The sequence below is a fragment of the Gobio gobio genome (assembly GCF_949357685.1).
Source record: "Gobio gobio genome assembly, chromosome: 8".
NCBI classification, from domain to species: Eukaryota; Metazoa; Chordata; class Actinopteri; order Cypriniformes; family Gobionidae; genus Gobio; species Gobio gobio.
Window position 1 is genome coordinate 19,870,864 of NC_137114.1, and position 15,114 is coordinate 19,885,977.

At 37.9% G+C, this 15,114-nt stretch overlaps 1 protein-coding gene across 1 annotated transcript; it reads left to right on the forward strand.

Moving 5' to 3' along the window:
* Positions 1 to 1,365: 1,365 nt before the first annotated feature.
* On the forward strand, positions 1,366 to 13,989 carry chrna10a (cholinergic receptor, nicotinic, alpha 10a). Its single transcript, XM_079823664.1, has 5 exons — positions 1,366 to 1,503; positions 3,664 to 3,809; positions 4,265 to 4,419; positions 10,962 to 11,494; positions 12,772 to 13,989. The coding sequence occupies exons 1-5, from the start codon at positions 1,380 to 1,382 to the stop codon at positions 13,479 to 13,481; spliced, it is 1,668 nt and encodes a 555-aa protein (XP_079679790.1). The 5' UTR covers positions 1,366 to 1,379; the 3' UTR covers positions 13,482 to 13,989.
* Positions 13,990 to 15,114: the final 1,125 nt, after the last annotated feature.

A 15,114-nucleotide genomic window follows, 5' to 3' on the forward strand; every position in this document is an offset into this window, starting at 1 on the left:
GATTGAGATCTGGGGAATTCGGAGGCCAAGTTGTGCTCCTCATTGTTGTGCATTCCTGAAACAATTTTGCTTTGTGGCAGGGCACATTATCTGCTGAAAGAGCCACAGCCACCAGGGAATACCGTTTCCATGAAAGGGTGTACATGGTCTGCAACAATGCTTAGGTAGGTGGTACGTGTCAAAGTAACATCCACATGGATGGCAGGACCCAAAGTTTCCCAGCAGAACATTGACCAAAGCATCACACTGGCTTGCCTTCTTCCCATAGTGCATCCTGGTGCCATGTGTTCCTCAGGTAAGCGACGCACATACACACGCACCGGCACACCCACGTGATGTAAAAGAAAACGTGATTCATCAGACCGTGCCACTGTTGGTGCTTTCGGCGGTGGACAGGGGTCAGTATGGGCACCCTGACTGGTCTGCGGCTATGCAGCCCCATACACAACAAACTGTGGACACATCCAAAAAACATCTAAGGACACATCTTTTCCAGCAGCACCTGACCAATCATGAATAGCATTCATCATTCTTCTTCATTATTTGATAATAAAACATAAAAATACAAATTCCGTCCTATGTGTTCTGTGCTAGATTAACTGAGACACGTTACAGCACTTGCATACTGTTGCCCTCGACTGTTTTAGTTGCTTCTATTGCTCTCATTTGTAAGTCGCTTTGGATAAAAGCGTCTGCTAAATGACTAAATGTAAATGTAAAATGATGCGGTCTGTATTCTGACACCTTTCTATCAGAACCAGCATTAACTTCTTGAACAATTTGAGCTACAGTAGCTCGACTGTTTGATCGGACCACACGGGCCAGCCTTCGCTCCCCACGTGCATCAATGAGCCTCGGCCGCCCGTGACCCTGTCGCCGGTTCACCACTGTTCCTTCCTTGGAGAACTTTTGATAGAGACTGACCACTGTAGACCGGGAACACCCCACAAGAGCTGCAGTTTTGGATGCTCTGACCCAGTCGACTAGCCATAATAATTTGGCCCTTGTCAAACTCGCTCAAATCCTTACGCTTGCCCATTTTTCCTGCTTCTAAAACATCAACTTTGAGGACAAAATGTTCACTTGCTGCCTAATATATCCCAGCCACTAACAGGTGCTGTTATCAGTGTTACTCTTCACCTGTCATAATGTTATGCCTGATCGGTGTATATCTTATTTTAACACAAATAAATAAATGAAAAAAAAAAGAAAAAAAAAAGTGGGCATATATTCTTTATATATAATATGATATCAAATACAGTGATGCACAGAGCCTGGATTACACATGTGTGCTGTTTGGAGGATTAAACGGCTTAGTGTCCCTGTGTTTTATTGACTTTCATACAGCAGCTGTCCTCTGTAGTAGGACTAGATCTTCAATGAATCGGATATCTATTCACCTGTCATGTTTTTGCCCGATAGCCAATGAAGTGAATTGCGAGATGACTGTCAAAAATGTGCAATGTTTTGCCTTTTTTGTCTTCTGCTTGATGCTCACGCCAGGTAATACATTCTTATGCTGTTCATTTGTTGTTGTTGTTTTGTGCCATTTTGAATAGGTCTTAAATCTTCTTAAAATAAGAAGCAAATTCATGTTTGATTTAAAATAGTCCTATGTGTCTGATGTTTGGTCAAAAGGGTGCTAGATGCATGACTTGTGCGTCATTTTCCATTTATTGTATTGATTCCCAATGTTGATGATTTTTATATATCTATTTCCGTGTTGTCAACTCATGTCAGTCCAAAATGATAATCCTTACTGTAAATCTCTTTTAGAGGTTTATCGAAATGACAAAGCAGTTGCAAACATCTGGCAAAGTCTGCATCCTGTTCTCATCAGTCTTTAAATAATCCTTTTGCTCTTGCACAGGAATTTAACACTGCACTATATATATAACCCCATATAGTGAGATACCATGTTCTATGTGCCTGGGGCATGTTGTCACAGAGGGTAAATGTGTTTCATGAACTATAATTTTTTTTTTCTGGGAAAATAACGGTGGAAAAAATTCTATAGCAGTGTATTGACCAACTGCTTAATGGCAGATGTACTCAATCTCTTCTGTGGTATAGCTTCAGATGGGTAATCTAGTGGGAAATCTCTTCGCTCCACTCCTCCTGATTAAGCCATCTGTCATGCGGACATGTGTTATCCGTCACACAAGTGCTGTCATGTGGCTCTGATTGACAGGCAGCTCTGATTTATGCCTGTCCCAGCACAAAACCATGTCAACAACTCAAATATATGATAAAACTGAAGAAAAAAAAAGAGTTATGATTTGGTTTACCTTATAAATGAATCCTTTGTAAGTAGGCTATCTGTCAAATAAATAAATGCACTGTAAATAAACTTGCTACATCACATTTAGACTCATTTTTTGTTTCTTTGAAAGAAGACTCTTATGGTCACCAACAGTGTTGGGGGTTACGTATTACGTAATCAGATTACTTTTTCCAAGTAACTAGTAAAGTAACACGTTACTTTTAAATCTGCAAGAAATTATCTGAGTAGCTCTGGACTAAATGTGAACATGCATTTACTCATCTCAAAAAACTCAAAACTCAAACTCAAAATATTACGCAAACCTGCAATAATTAAATATGTTAAATTACACAAAGATAATTTATGTATTTAATCTCCCTTTATTGACCAATGTATTTGTTGCTGACCTTCGATGATACCATTCAACCATAACAAAAATCTTGATTTATTAACCTGTTCCCCATTTCCCCATTATGTACTTACAAGTCATTTGCCCATAGTTGCCGCTTGGACTTTTGACTAAGTGTATATATATATATATATATATATATATATATATATATATATATATATATATATATATATATATATATATATATATATATATATATATATATATATATATATATATATATATGTCAACAAAAAATACTTATTAGTAACATGAAAATGACCCTTCTTTGGGAGGGTTTGCCTTCGCTATGTTTCCTGGAAGTAGGGGTAGGAAGTTGGCAGTCTCATGTGACAGGAAGGAAGTTAATACTTTTTTTTTCTCTTGAAATCCTTTATTTGATTGTTTTCTTGCGTGTCATTGAGATTAAAAACATGGATACTATCTAGAAAATTACTTACAAAAGGAAAATGACAACTATACACTGCGGCAACTATAGTTGTATAATGTAAAATGTAATTAATTCCTGTGATCAAAGCTGAATTTTCAGCATCATTACTCCAGTCTTCAGTGTCACATGATCCTTCAGAAATCGCTCTAATATGATGATTTGATGCTCAAGAAACATTTATTATTATCATCAATGATGAAAACAGTTGAGCTGCTTAATATTTTTGAGAGAACTGGAACACATTTTTCTCCACAATTTTCAGATGAATAGAAAGTATATATATATATATCTTTTGTAACATTATCAATGTCTTTACTGTTACGTTTGATCAATTTAATGCACCCTTATTAAACAAAAGTGTACAGATTTGCCATCACAGGAATAAATTACATTTTAAAATATGTATTAATAGTAAACAGTTCTTTAAAATTGTAAAAAATGTTTCACAATATAACTGCTTATTTTAAAAAAAAACATTAAAAAAATCGTAATTTCAAACTTTTGACAGGTGGTAGCCTATATTATCACTGAATCTGTACACATTTTCTTTCGTTCCAGTTTGCTGGGGTGCCAGTGGGATATACGCCCAGAAACTGCTCAATGATTTATTTAGCAACTACACAAGTGCACTGAGGCCAGTGGAGGACACAGCAGACATCCTTAATGTCACACTTCAGATCACTCTCTCTCAAATCATTGACATGGTAATCTGCCTCACATAACAGTCTGCCAGACACTGTATAGAGAACATGTTGGCAAACACAGATAAAGTAATTCAGATCCAAGTAATTCAGTAAGGAATTATACACCAACATGTATTTGACATGATATTTAGAATACCATTGGCCATATACAGCATCTTTATATCTTAAAATATATTGCAATTTATATTAAACAAAGCCAATTAGTATAATCACCCGGTGAAGTGAAGATTTTGAATAAAATCTATATGCTGTAAAGGGTGCCTGCCATTAAATTGAGATATTTATGTGGCCAAACAAAAGCTTGAGGGATTTCTTTTTGCCCATACATTGACTTCTAAACACATTATTCTATGTTAAGGATGTTTTATTTTCTCTAAGGCAAGATATATCATTTTGAATCATTTATAATGTTTCACTGGACTAAAATCTGTATGACTGATATGCTTCTGTTCCAGGACGAGCGTAACCAGATTCTGACGGCGTATTTGTGGATACGGCAGGTGTGGGTTGACAAGTATCTGACCTGGAAAAAGGATAACTATGATGGACTTGATACCATCCGTATACCTGGTAGTTATGTATGGAGACCTGATATAGTCCTATATAACAAGTAGGTCGGATTGGTATCGGGTTTGTCTTTTTTTATTTACTCTTTCTTCTTTCCCTACATGGATGCACAAGCTGAACACTATATAATACATGCATTTATGATTAAGTGTTCAGGGAATGTTTCTGTTTTTTATGGCTCTAAGTGATATAGAAAAAACATAATAGAGCAAACATTATATTCAAGTATGATACAGCAGCTCCTGTAGTTAATTTGAATGTATTAGTGAATATTGCATTATAGTCTTTGTCTCAGACAGACTATATTTTTCCAATGGTTGTTCCTTTTTGGCATCTATTTCAAATAATCTATCATACAGTTCCCCCGAAAATGAATTTACTCACAAACAGACCCACATTTAAAGTTAGGGTAGGTAGGATTTGGTTAAAAAACTTTTTTTCCAAATTTGTTCAAACTTTCTTTATATTTCAATACATAATTAAAATGTAAGTACTCTGAAAAAGAGAGTATAAACATTGAGTGTATGTAGACCTCTCACGACTGTTTTAAAGACAGCTCATTATTTCCATTCACTCCACCTTCTCCCTTCTGGGCTCTTTCCAAAGCCACGCCCCCAAAACACATGAACGCGCTACGCCGACCACGATCAGCTCAGCTGAAAGACGCATTATTTTCCTGAGGCGAGCAGAGAAGAAGTGCATGTAGTGACATCATGTCAGAATCACATGTAATAAAAAAATCTAACTTTATCATTATGAATATAAACAAATAAGATGTCTTTTAGTCCTCACTATCAAGCTAGAATAACGATACTGGTAAAGTTTAAAATACACACACAACACAGTGTCTACGACACACACAGATAAGGGATAAAAACATCAGTAAACATTGGTAGAGTATATAAAAACAAACCAAGGGCCGAAATAAACGTGCAGGTAAAGTTCCCGGTGAACATGGTAGAAGAGTTTAGACAGAGGGTAGTAGCTAAAGCTAACTTAGTTCTAAAAAAAGTTCCTGGATGCGGTGTACTAGCTTTTACACATGCATTTTGTAATCTAAAGTTACATTTTGCGAAATTCAACACGACAGCGATCAACTTGAGCTAAGCATATTGAGTATTTATCATCTCTACTAATGGCTCGCTAAGTGTATAACATTGTAACTTTATGCTAAGTAATGTTATGTTAGCTATATTAGGCAGCTACGTGTGCTAGTTAGACATGCTTCATGAAAACATAAACCAAAAAAATGTATAATCAAAATGAAAGATTACCTGTCCAGCAGAAATACAGCCTCGTGAACTCCTCAAATCAAACGGGTGCGCCAGGGTTGCCAGGTTTTCACAACAAAATCCGCCCAATTGCTACTCAAAACTAGCCCAAAACAAGCCCAATCGTGTTTCTCCGGTAAAAATTTCTCCGCATTTGGGGGGTAAAATATGTGTCTTTCTGGTAGGGCTGCCTGCTAAAATTCGCAAATCCCGGGGCAAAATATCACAAAATTGGGGTCGCTTCAACCCGCAGACCTGAAAAACAGCCCGCGGCAACAGTGTTTGAAGCAGCCCGACTTGGCAACACTGGGGTGCGCGCATGTGGGCAGATCCTGGAGCAAAAGCGGTGGTAGCCATGGTAGCGAGAGAGAGTGACAGGCGCCCAAGCCAATCACTTGTTTCGGCCCGAACGAAAATAATGAGCGGTGTTAATTGCAGATTAAAAAGTCTAGAGTCACTCGATTTTTATACTCTCTTTTTCAGAGTACTTAAATTTTAATTATGTATTGACATATAAAGAAAGTTTAAACAAATTTGGACAAAAGTGTTTTAGATCATTCTTACCTACCCTAACTTTAATTCACCAGTTCAATGAATCAACTGATTCAGTGCACCAAACTAGTCTGAATGATTCATTCATTAATAAAATGAGTAATTAAATGAATCATTCACACTAGTTTGGTGAACATAATCAATTGATTCATTGAAAATTAACAACAAGGGGATGAATAAACATTCACATTTTTAATGTGTTATGGAGAAAATACATAAAACACAGAAACAATTACTCTAATCTTGTGCCTTCAGATTCTTTCTTGACCACTTTTATTTGCCATTTTAGGGAAATCTAATGACTCTACAGTGGCTATAACATCTCTACACACCCATGTTAAAATTTCAGCTTTTTGAGATGTAAAAATGAATCCATGTAAAATCTTAGATGTTATTTGGAAATAACCACTAAAATCTGAAGATGAGTGGGATAATACTTGAGAACTGACTCAAACTTGAGAAAGATGTATACGCCCTAGATGAACCCCCTATAACATATGATCAATATGGAGCTATTTTGCAAGTAAGACTGGGAACAATTTACAAATTAAGATTGGAAGATTGGAAGATTGGAAGTGAAATAGTATATCAAGTTGTTGATATACTATTCAAAAAGACTGTAGGCCTATTAAAGCAAAATATGTCTCAACTAGTATTAGTTCACTTGTGCAGCCAGTTTTTCTTTAAAAGTAGATTGTTACCTGAATTTGATTGGTTTAATATTGCATACAAAGTGGAAAAAGATCACAGATCGCATTTTTACAGGGGTGTGTAGACATTTCACACTGAGCTTAACCCCGGGTTATCCTCATTCTAACACCGTTTTTAAACCAGAGTAAGGGAACTTTTCACACTTATAATTTAGAAGGGGGTTAAGCACCACTTTTTACACAGGGTTATGAAACACTGGGCTCAAAGGACCGCTTTTGCAGTGTTTTAACCCTGCATTGCGTGTTCAGCATAAAAATGACACTAGCTATGTTTCCATCACCCTGTTTTTAATGCGCATTTTGAAGTATCATATCAGAAACAAGTGATGGAAAAAAATCTCTTAATTCGCAAAAAGGTTTTTACACTCGCTTGAGGTGGTTTTTGAAAAATAATAATGGAGAATAATGGGAGATGGAAACACATTTTCCAAATAAATTCTGACGTACCGAACATTAAAGGTCCCATGGCATGAAATTTTCATTTTATGAGGTTTTTCAACATTAATATGAGTTCCCCTAGCCTGAATATTGTCCCCAAGTGGATAGAAATGTTGATCGGTGTAAACCCGAGTTGTGGCTGTCTTTCTCTGCCTTTGAGAAAATGACAGGCCAGACTAGCCAATCCTGAAGTCTCCTGGTTTGACGTCCAAGCAGGAACGGTTTCCTCCCTTTCCTCCGCCCAGAGAATCTGGCACGCCCATGCAAACGCTGGAGAGATCATTGCTTGTGAACTAGTGAATGCTGGCAGTTTCTCAGTGTTTGGATGTACAAATGAAAACAGAAGTCTTTTTTCAGTTCCTTCTGGTCTGTGATCAGTGATTTCTGATGTGTAGCTAATTATTTATTATTCGTGCACACAATGCGGCTTCTCTCTCTCCCGACAGAACGGTGTTTTCGTGTTTTCTATCTTGTGAGTCAGTGTTTTTGTACGTCCTCGTCTCGTCTATCGGTTCTAAAATGTGCATACAGTCATGAGTTTCTGCTCAACATCGGCAGAGCAACATCTTTAGAGATAAACCTCACACACGCCGAAGCTCGGGCTGCACTGGCCGGTGGCCTTCAACATCCCCGACCCCCAGTACTGCATCTGGCCCACAGCGGAGGCACCAAACGCGGCGTGAGATTAAGCAGACGGGGGGTAAGCGTGAGCATATCCGGGCTAGCCAGCCTAGCCCCACAATAAACTGGATTACATTCGATTACTGCTGTTGTGTCTTTGTTTGCGCTGTGTACTCAACGCGCGTCACTGACGCTTTTATTTTATTTTAAAAATAATGCTATTATCAACACTTACTTTTAACTCGTTCATCTCGACAGCTGTAATGGTACATTGCATGTGTTACAAAGTTGGTAATAATGATGAAGACGGACTCGGTGTGACTGGGACTCGTGTTTATTCAGAACGCTCAGATACAAACACAATAAACTCGCGCTGACTGACAGCGCTCTCATAACTCTGTAGTTCCTATAAATAACTTTGTTAGCAATCGCTGAGCTCCATCTCTGGTACATTAGTGATGTCCAGTTCGCGAACGATCTTTCTTTTGAACCAGTTCTTTTTAGTGAACCGAATCAGTTCACCAAATCGGACTGAATCGTTCTAAACGGTTCGCGTCTCAAGTCAGCGCTGATCCATAATTTACTAAAGTTACTAACTTTCTGACATGAGTGACAGTCCCTCCAACTAGAAATAAACTAATAACCTGAAGTATATGCTGTAACTACAACAGTTCAGACATGCTGAGAACTGATGTGAAGTGAACTCAGGTCCATCCGTCTCTCTGGCAGCAGCTCGTGCCTCGTAGACCTCGTTAAACCACGCCCCCTCCGCTCATTTAAAATGCAAAGATGTCAGCCAATCACAACAGTGGGCGTTTTTACTGAAGTCTCACAGCAGACACGCCTCTTGAAGCAGGGCATTCAGCCACAGGGCAAACAGCAGTATAGAAAAAATGCCTTTTATTTCTAAATTATGACATTTTATGATGTAAAAGTCATACTAACAATATAAGTACACCTCAGGAAACATTATAAAATAATAGAAAAATGCCATGCCATGGGACCTTTAAACCTGTGTGGCTAATCGGCTGTTTCTGCTGATGGTGTCTGACTTTCTGAAATGTCGTAGCAGAAAGTAACATTTCTATGCACGTCGTGTATCATTTGTTGTTTCATTTACCACCGTCATTAGCTTGAACAACTTAATGGAAATGCACATAATTCGCATTTGTATTTGTTTATTTTTTTGCGAAATTGGAAAAGATTCACTTCATGTTTGGATGGAAACCCAGCTACTGTTAGAATGTTACGGCTAGACAGCCAATCCTGTGCCTCATATTTACATGCTTTGAACAGTCATGAAAACACCACGCATTGTATAGGCTAAACAGTAGTTTCAGCGGTTGAGGGGGAAAATGTCAAATGGTGACAGAAAACGCGATAACCGGAGTGAAGAAGAAAATGTTTCATTCTTACCTTTATAGTATGGAAGCTTGTTTCGGCCACAGAATAAAACATTTTAAAAGATAATTTACTTTTTATCTCACAATTTTAAGTTTACATCTCGCAATTCTGACTTTATATCATTCAATTCTGACTTTATATCACACAATTCTGAATTTTAACCCTTACCTTGCTTAAATGCATACCTTGGGTCTTTAGCGACCCGGGACATCATTCACTACCCTCCTCCTCATTCATTTTTTTAAAGTTAGACATTAACCTTCTTAGTATTCCTCAATCAATCCATTTTAAACAATATAACAAGAAAAAAATAATACAATTATAATTGAATGCCTGTTCACTAGTTTCCACTAGTTTTTTGTCAAAATTGTATAGGGTTACTAACGACCCGAGGTGTGCAAGATTGTTCGTATTTTTTTTCCTGCACAATAATAAATGAATCTATTATGACAAAATAAGTGCAATTCACCTTTATTCCACAAGGTGGCAATATCTGATACACACTGATGAAGTGACGTTTCACTCATAGTTACCTCAGACAGAAAACGAAACAATAATAATTATAATCTGCAAAACTTGAAATGGCTCAGCGATTTACTGCAGAGCAAGTACTGAACACATTCAAATATTACTGTCACCATCACTTCATGATGGATCTGGTAAAGAAGATGTCAGTGATCAAAATATTTATTTATCAATATTAATATTTATATATCAGGAGTTTTATATTTTATCGCGACAGGTATAGATCAGGTATAGACCGGGTCGCTAAAGACCAGAATATGTAAGAATGTTTGGCGAAACAGTCATGCATTTAAGGGTTAAAGTCAGAATTGCGTGATATAAAGTCAGAGTTGTGAGATATAAAGTCAGAATTGTGAGTTATAAAGTCAGAATTGTGAGTTATAAAGTCAGAATAATTTTTTTTTTTTGCTTATATGTTGTTGGGGTTGTTTATATTTTTCTCACAATTTTATATCTATAGCAATTGCGTCTAATAAAGTTAGAATTGCGAGTTTATAAAGTTATAGTCAAAATTGCATGATATAAACACACAATTGCAACTTTATATCATGCAATTCTGACTTTATAACTTGCAATTCTGACTTTATATCACTCAATTCTGAGAAAAAAAAGTCTGAATTGTGAGATACAAAGTTGCAATTACCTTTTTTATTTTTTTATTCTCTGGCGGAAACAAGCTTTCATATTATAGTCTGTAAGGTTTATTCAGGATAATATAAGATGAGGATGAAAATGCTAGACACTAGAGCATTTATGTAAACAGCTCGCGTGCTTCATTCGTCCAATTAGTGAAACTGACACTGCAAATATGCAAATAAAAACGTTAATCCAGGGTTTAGGAATGTGCAGTGTGAAACATCCGTTTATACTGTAAATACCCGGGATTAATTGTTAACCCGGGCTAAATAATAATGAGCAATGCGAAACGTGAAGAAAGATAACTGAGGATTCCATTTACTCAGGGTTTGAACTATTTCAAGTGTGAAAAGCCCTTTTTATAGCAACTGTATAATGGCCCCAATTACTCCACTGTTTACTCTGGTAGAATATTCTGTTTCTTGTAGCGCTGATGATCACTTCACCAGCACTATGGACACCAATGTGGTGATACGCCATGACGGCCAGATCATGTGGGATGCTCCAGCCATCACCAAAAGCTCCTGTAAAGTGGATGTCTCATTCTTCCCCTTTGACGCCCAGCAGTGCCGACTCACCTACGGGTCTTGGACCTACAACGGCAACCAGCTTGACATTTTGAACGCCATGGAGAGCGCAGATCTCGCCGACTTGGTCGACAATGTGGAATGGGAGGTGCTGGGAATGCCGGCCAAGAAGAACGTCATTCTGTACGGCTGCTGCGCAGACCCTTATCCGGACGTGACATACACTCTGAACCTGAAGAGAAGGGCCTCGTTTTACATCTTCAACTTGCTCATTCCCTGCGTGATGATCTCATTCCTGGCTCCGCTGGGCTTCTATCTGCCTGCAGACTCTGGGGAGAAAGTGTCACTGGGGGTTACTGTGATGCTGGCGCTAACCGTGTTTCAGCTGCTGGTGGCTGAGATCATGCCTCCCTCGGAGAATGTACCGCTTATAGGTGAATCACAACTGCTTGAAAAGTTATAGATATGGTTAGAGTTTAAAATACAAAGTTTTAATGTGAAATTAGTAAAAAGCCAGTGTAAACCAGTATGGCTGAAATGTAGTTTGCTATTCAAAATCCAGACTGTGCATTTTTAGGTCTTTTTTTCTAAATATTTAGTTCAATTGTTAAAATTCTGCCAAATATTTAGTGTCAGAAAATGTGGTTAATTATAGATTATAAAAGGATGTTAAACAAATGATAGATAAATGATCCTCTTGTACCACTGTTTGAAGAATTCATCTTCCAGAATCTGGCAGTAAGTTTTGGGAGTTCATTTTTAGTTCATCTTCAGGATAGGAGATGGACTAAAACCCTTAAATAACCCTTAAATGCAATGGTCTTTGGCGACACGAGACGTCGTTCACAACACTCCTCCTCATACATCAACCTTCTTAGTATTCCTCAATCAATCAATTTTAAACAACAGAATAAGAAAAATAAAAATAAAATTATTATTGAATGCCTGTTTTTCCACTAGTTTTTTATCAAAATTGTATAGGGTCGCTACCGACCCGAGATGTGTAAGATAGTAGGTATTTTTTTTCCCTGCACAATAACAAATTAATCTATAATGACGAAATAAGTGCAATTCACCTTTATTCCACAAGGTGGTAATGTCTGATACACAATGATCAATGAAGTCAGTGAAGTGACGTTTCACTCATAGTGATCTCAAAGACAGAAAACGAAACATTAATAATTATAATCTGCAAAACTTGAAATGGCTCAGCGATGTGAAATGGCTCAGCGATTTTAGATGGACTAAAAATGAACTCCCGAAACTTACTGCCAGATTCTGGAAGATGAATTCTTCAAACAGTGGTACAAGAGGAGTTGGTGCTGGTCCTTCAAGAGTCCCTCTCAATCTGTCTATAAAGCCTATAAAATAACAGTCTTCAGTATTCACAACACTTCAGATTGTGATTCTTGTTAAGTGGGGGTCATTTTTTTAGGATTCTTTACCTAACTCAAGTCTCTGAGAACCTGACACCTTGAACTTCTGTAGACTCCAGGTATTTTGCAGTTCTGGAAAATGGAGGCGCTGGAGACTAAAGGGTTCCTTCGCCACCTGTTTTTGTCTGACCCTGCTGACCCAATGAGCATTTCACTGTCCAATGGTCATGCCTCAACTGCAGTTTCTAGTATTGCATTAGTATTATATATATAATCATTTATTGGCAATATCGTTGACACTAAAATGTTTCTGCACCTTTTCTTACATTATACAGGAAAGTATTACATAGCCACGATGACCATGATCACTGCATCCACCGCTCTAACCATCTTTATTATGAACATACATCACTGTGGCCCTGAGGCCAAACCCGTCCCAGACTGGGCCAAGAAATACATCCTGCAGTATCTGGCCAGGATTTGCTTTGTCTACGAAGTCGGTGAGAACTGCATGACGCCACAGCCAGAGCCAGAGACACCAGACCCTGAACCGCAGAAGCCATCCGACTCCAACTGCAACATGAATGGGCAAGCTGGGAAAGACGACTTTGTGTTCAAATTTGAGAGAGGTCAAGATGCCACGTCTCCAAAATTCACAGAAGACACGTCTCAGATCATGAGCCCAGCGTGCTCGCTGGGAAAACACCCCACCTGTCGCTACGGCATGTGGAAGCAGGGAATGTTCATGAGCATGGATTGCGGCGATGGGGCGGCAGAGGCAGGGAAAGCCTCAGGAAGAGGAGGGGAAGGAGAGGATGGATGCAGAGATCATGATGGTGGGCTCAAATCGCAGTGCAAGTGTGAGCAGCAGCATCTCATGAGGAATATTGAGTATGTCGCAAACTGTTACCGTGATCAGAGAGCTACAGCGAGAAGAACGGGGGAGTGGAAAAAGGTTGCCAAAGTTCTGGACCGATTCTTCATGTGGCTGTTTTTCATTATGGTTTTCTTCATGAGCCTGCTCATAATGGGGAAAGCCATATGACACGGAAGTGTTAGTGACTGAAATAAGGACACAAGATATTGCAAAACAAACCTAGACAGAATGATCAAAATGAATATATTTGGCGATAATGACACACTACCAGTGAAAATAAATTTTGACCGCCAGTGTACATTATAATTGAAAAATTAAATATATATATATTTCGTGTTCCCATTTCATTTTATTAGGTGAGAGAGAACATATAGTGACACAAAACATGAAACTAGCACAGCTATGTGGAAAAGCGATTGCCAGGGTCAACAGTAAATTTTGCAGTGTATAAGTCAATATAAAAAAATACTTGAGCACAGAATACTGCAATTGCCCAATCAGAATCACGTATTCCAGAGAGCCATTTAATATACATTATTTATGATAAAGCCATTTAGCCTGGATGATTTGTCATTGGCTAACAATTGTTACTTTACATGCATACAAGTTCTACATCACTAAAATCTAAGCAAATCCTGTCCTCTCCTCAGAGAAGCATTAAAAAAAAGTTATGGTGCTTTGTTGATTGTTGTATTTTTTTCTCCACACATCTCCCAGAACTTTATCTTCCTTTTATCCTTTGCACACACACACCTGAACTTAACCACTACAGAACAAGCAGTGGATCTCATTTTTGAGCCTGTGCATGTCCTTCATTTTAAGAATTAATGCAGGATGTTATGTTTTATCAGGGAAGAGTAGAGACGATATACTTAGAAATCATGACAACCAAGGGAGCAGGAACTAAAAACACAGGAACATGGAATGAAAAATCGCATACTGAGTAGGTATACATTTGAATTTAAACTTACTTTGCAATCTTTAAAAAAGTATGTTCTATATAGTATGAATGTGTGTAGTATGAATGAAATTCGGACATACTATATCCGCCATTTTGTTACTTTCACATTCCATTCATTAATGCTCTCCCGTGGATTTTATGTGGTAGTAAAGTGTCCATCAAATGTGCATTTCAGAATCTTGCCAGAATTAGATAATCAGGGTACTTTTCGCCAGCAATTTTTTGAATATGAATTCAGACATACACACTACTTCGTTGGCATACTCTTTTTCACATACTATAGGGAAGTATTTGATTTCAGACGCAGCGTAAGAACAGAACTCAACAAAACTAGATACCTGACAAATTGCATGTTTTTGCAAAGCAGAGAACTTCACATTAACTTGTTACATATCCAATTGAATAGACCTTAACTATTTTCACTGTCTTTGGGCCCTATCACACACCTGGTGCAGTGTGACACTAATCGTGACGCTAGGCGTTTTTGTTAGTTTCAACCCGATGCAGTTATTATTTTCACGTCCAGCGCCACATTGTTTAAATAGCAAATGCACCCGCACCCATTTGTTCGATCATGGGCGTGCTGGTCTGAAAATTAGGTGTGTTCAGGTGCATTGTTGGCACATTGCTATTTTGAGAAACTGAAAAGGGTATTTGTTTTTTTATTTAAAGGGGTGGTAAAACACGATAACTTTAGCTAGTATGTAATGCTGCTGTTTGAGCATAAACAACATCTGCAAATTTACAACGTTCAAAGTTTAAAGCAAAGGGAGATATTTGCTTTTAAAGAAATCAATTTCTAAGGACTACAGCAAACAGCCGATAAGGGGGGGCATTTTG